The sequence below is a fragment of the Impatiens glandulifera genome, chromosome 1 (assembly GCF_907164915.1).
Source record: "Impatiens glandulifera chromosome 1, dImpGla2.1, whole genome shotgun sequence".
NCBI classification, from domain to species: Eukaryota; Viridiplantae; Streptophyta; class Magnoliopsida; order Ericales; family Balsaminaceae; genus Impatiens; species Impatiens glandulifera.
The window spans coordinates 39,536,915-39,542,071 of record NC_061862.1 but is presented as its reverse complement, the minus strand read 5'-3'; the positions used below and the strand labels follow the sequence as shown (position 1 = coordinate 39,542,071).

Genomic DNA, 5,157 nt, shown 5'->3' with positions numbered 1-5,157 from the left:
AAATTATTTTTCATTTTGAACCGCTGCAAAATATATATTTTTTCTTTCAAACTCTATTTATTTTTCTTGTTACCCACCTTTTTAATTTGAATTAAAAAAAATTATTAGCAACAATAAATAAATAAAAAAATTCCTTTAATAATAGTAAAAAGAAAAAGTAACTTTTATTATGAGAAAGGGACCTTGGATTACAGAATTTGTTCTGGTAATCTGTAATTCATGATCAATTGTGTATATTCTTTATATTACTACTATATTATAATATATCAAATATTTTAGGTAAAACTAAATATAATAAATTAAAGTGACTATATTTAATCAGTAAATAACCCAAAATGCAAATAAAATATTATTATTATTTAAAGTCAATAAATATAAATATTTTACAAATTTACTAAATCTATTTGAGTAATATATACATTTATCAAAGATTCACGTAATATATACTAAAATGTAAAGCAATCTCATTCTGGTCCAGCAATTGATCACGCATATATATAGTAATAACCCGGCCCCTTATCCCCCATTCATTTTTTTAACAAAGATGGTAAGTATCATATCAATTCTTTATAGTATAAATCAATCAACCCTTGTAACGTTTCTCAATTATTTCATCAAAGTTTTGATAAAACATTGTAATTGATCTTATCCTCTTCTTATTCTTCCAGGTCATGGCCAGATTGTTTCCCATTTTGTTGCTGCTAATATTACTCGGGTACTCGAGTTTGAGTGAATGCAAAAGATTGGTTCATCCGGTTAAGCCGGTTAAGCCAGTTCAGCCGGGATCGGATACTTACAAAGGTCTGAATTGTCGTAAGCATAGTGCACTTTTGACTGACTTTGGCGGTAAAGGTGACGGAGTGACTTTGAACACGAAAGCATTTGAAAGTGCCATTAAAAAGCTACAAACTTTAGCTAATGATGGCGGGGCACAACTAATTGTCCCGCCAGGAAAGTGGCTCACTGGAAGTTTTAGTCTAACGAGCCACTTTACATTGTATATCCACAAGGATGCAGTTATTCTTGGATCTCCGGTAATTATTATAATAAGTTGTGAATTTATTTAATTAATATGTATCAATTTAACTTAATTGTAATTAAATATTTGCTAGAATCTGTCGGATTATCCTTTGATTGCTCCGTTACCTTCGTACGGGAGGGGAAGGGATGTCGAAGGTCCTAGGTTTCAAAGTCTTATATTCGGGACAAACCTTACCGATGTTGTCGTAACAGGTAAGCTTAATTATATCCGACTTTATAACGTGTATAGTGATGATAATTAATTTTAATAGGTGTTTGTTTATTAAACAGGTGGGAATGGAACAATTAACGGCCAAGGAACGACATGGTGGTCAAATTTCAAGGCTGGTCATCTAAAGAACACGAGGCCTTACCTAATAGAGCTTTTGTATTCGGTCAATGTTCAGATTTCTAACCTTGTTCTTGTTGATTCTCCTTCGTGGAACGTCCATCCTGTTTATTGTACCAACGTGATCATCGAAGGGTTAACAATTCGCGCCCCCGTCACTTCGCCCAACACCGACGGGATTAACCCAGGTTAGCAGATACTGTCGTTAAAATGAATGCCCTTTAGCATTGGCAAATAAATACCGTGGTTAAAGATGGTTGTTAGTTATTTCTATTTGATCTAAACATGTTTATTTCTTATCCAGACTCATGCTCCAATGTTCGTATAGTGGATAACTTTATTGTCTCCGGAGACGATTGTATATCAGTGAAAAGTGGTTGGGACCAGTACGGTATCAAATACAACAGGCCGTCGCAACATATTGTAATTCGCAGACTAACTTGTATTTCCCCGGACAGCGCCGCCATAGCACTTGGAAGCGAGATGTCAGGAGGTATCCAAGACATTCGGGTTGAAGATACAGTGGCCATTAATACACAGTCCGCGGTCAGAATTAAAACTGGCATTGGAAGGGGTGGATTTGTGAAGGACATATTTGTTAAGGGAATGAACCTTAATAATATGAAATACGTGTTTTGGATGACAGGAAACTACGGGTCTCATCCTGATCCGGGATTTGACCCAAAGGCTATACCAGTAATAAAGGGAATCAATTATATGGATGTGGTGGCGGTGAACGTAAATCAGACAGCGAACCTTGCCGGAATAGTTGGGGATGTGTTTAGCAACATTTGCTTATCGAATGTGAAAGTCAGGTTATCTCAGACACCGAGCAAGATTCAATGGAATTGTACAAATATTCAAGGGGTGAGTAGCAATGTAACGCCTCAACCGTGTGAATTATTAAGTGGGAAGGGACCATCCGGTTGCAATTTTCCAGCCAAGGCGTTACCAATTGATGGTGTGAAGTTGCAAACATGTAATGTTGCTCTTCCACTCTTATTGTGAGAGTTTTGTTTTTACTTCTATTGGTTTATGTATAAGAGGGGTAATAAATGAATGTTAATCCATAATAATCTTTAATATTTACTTTTGGAATGTTATTTGAACATTTTAAAATATTTTTCTTCAATTGGTTCAGATAATATTCCCATACTATCATTTTACCCTATTCTATTATTCATGTTCGTTTACGAACAGTAAAATAACAATGGATCTAATAATCAAAAAATACATGTATCTCAATTTGGCAAAAATTAACTTGGGTTCAATGGGCTGATTAATAAAAACATAGTTATTTAAATAACTAATATTGTTTTAGGGCTGTTGGAGTTTTTTTATAAATAATTTGATTTATTAAAAAGTAATATTTAATAATGATTTTGAGCCCATGTATTAATATATAATAATAAAATAAAAAATATAACGTTCCGGTATTTTTTTTTTTTGTCAGAACGCATTCAAGAAAATAAGGGTACTATTCTGATGCCACCAAGACCAGGCATGCCACTAATCATATACTTAACAGTCACGGAAAACGCAATGAGTAGTCTATTAGCCCAATAAAATGAGGAGAAGACAAAAGTTGCAGTCTATTACGTAAGCAAGCGCATGACAAATCAATCAAAGGAAGCATGATAGCAAATTTTCTCGTAGACCAACCAATCGAAGTTGAAGACGACGAGGAGTTAGCATTCCCAGACGACTAAGTGATGACTATCAACCCTACAACCTGGAAGCTACTATTCGAGGGAGCTTCAGGTAAACAAGGATATGGCATCGGAATACTACTCATCAATCCTATAGGAACATACAACCCAATCTAAGTCAAGCTCGAATATCTCGTGACGAACAATGAAGCAGAGTACGAAGCATGCATCTCGGGCTTGAAGATTGTTCACGAAAAAGGAGCGAGACGTCTAGAAGTAGTAGAAGACTCGAACTTAGTCATTTCACAAGCTAATGGTGAATGGCAAGTAAAGGAAGAGAACCTCAAACCCTACCATCAAAACTTATCGACTCTAATGGCAAAGTTTGAACATATGACATTCACACACGCTCCAAGAAGTCAGAATCAATTCACAGATGCTTTGGCCACGTTAGTAGCCATGACGCAAATCCCAGAAGGAATCAAGATCAAGCCTTTAAAGATTTGTCAAAAAAAGAAACGAGATTTTGAGAGGAGGACAATTGTCAACACTAAAGTGGCGCCCAAACCTTAGTTCGAATCTCTACAGAAGTATGTCGAGCATGGAGAGTATCCTTTACACTTCCAGAAGAAAGAGAAGAGAGTTCTACGCCAATACGCAACCAACTACGTGTTGCTCGCAGGAAAGCTACATCGACGCTCCTTTGATGGTCAAAACATGCTATGCATCAACCAACCTCAAGCATCACAAATCATAGAGGAAGTACACGCAAGAACATGTGGCCTACACATAAACGGATCAGCACTCGTTAAGAAGATCCTTCGCTTTAGCTACTACTAGCATAACATGTAATAATAATAATGTGTAGAGTATGTTAAGAAGTGTCATCAATGTCAAGTTTATGCAAACTTGAAGCACACCCCAGCATCTCTACTATACAACATGACCTCACCATGGCCATTCTCGACATGGGAAATAGATATCATCGGCAAAATCTATCCTCACGCTACGAACGAACACGAGTTCATCCTTATGGCTATTGACTATTTCACGAATTGGGTCTAAGCTCAATCATACAAGGTTCTCAAGTCATCACATGTTGCCAAGTTCATACGCAACAACATCATTGCACGCTACGGAGTTCCTCAAGCCTTGATCTCAAAAAATGGTGGACATTTCCAAGGAGAAGTACTCAAAGTACTAGATGAATACAAGACTGAACACCATAAGTCCTCACCTTATCGTCCTCAAACGAACGACACAGTAGAAGAAGCCAACAAGAACATCATCACCATCATCAAGAAGATGACTTAGGCATACAAGGATTGGCACGAGAAGCTTCCATACGCCCTATGGGGCTACAGAACGACCATTCAAACGTCAGCAGGAGAAACGCCATTTGCAATGGTCTACGGAATGCATGTAGTTAAACCTATCGAAATTAAATTCCCTACTCTAAGAGTTCTACTCGAGACAAAAGTAGTGGAGGAAGATTGATGTAAGTCATAGTACAATCAACTAACTCTTATGGAAGACAAGAGGTTAGACGCGTTATGTCACACATAATCATCCCAGAGAAGAATGGACAAAGTTTTCAATAAGAAGGTGAAACCTAGGAACATTCAAGAAGGCGATCTAGTCTTAAAGAAGAACTTATAGATACTAGACTATTGAGGGAAATTCCAAACACCATGGGAGGGACCTTACCTCGTCAAGAAGATCTTTTCAAGCAGCTCCACAAGATTGACCACCTTGGACGCAGAAGAACTCTCATCACCCTTCAACGTCGACATGCTCAAACGATACTTCGTCTAAAGCATGCAACCAAAGTTCATAACTCACAAGTTGTGAACTACGTGAGACCTGATCTCTCTCTCTCTCTCTCTTGAGTACATAGGCAGCCCATCTAAGGTGTAGTCACCAATATCAATTAACGACAGAAGTTGATAGACATTTCACATCACATACATTTATTGCATATACATCAAAATAGGAGTTAATCACACTCTGAGTTGACTCCTAAACTAAAAACTCCTAGTCAACACTAGGGGCATTTTTATTAAAATAAAAATGACGACAAGATCCTCACAGAGTCCCACTTGAGAAAATATAACGCCCAAAGCTAAAGTATTTTTCTCT

At 37.1% G+C, this 5,157-nt stretch overlaps 1 protein-coding gene across 1 annotated transcript; it reads left to right on the top strand.

The window, feature by feature from the left end:
- Positions 1–544: 544 nt before the first annotated feature.
- Positions 545–2,377, top strand: LOC124921730 (probable polygalacturonase). Its single transcript, XM_047462421.1, has 5 exons — positions 545–592; positions 780–1,034; positions 1,113–1,233; positions 1,312–1,557; positions 1,674–2,377. The coding sequence occupies exons 1-5, from the start codon at positions 545–547 to the stop codon at positions 2,375–2,377; spliced, it is 1,374 nt and encodes a 457-aa protein (XP_047318377.1).
- The last annotated feature ends 2,780 nt before the right edge of the window (positions 2,378–5,157 follow it).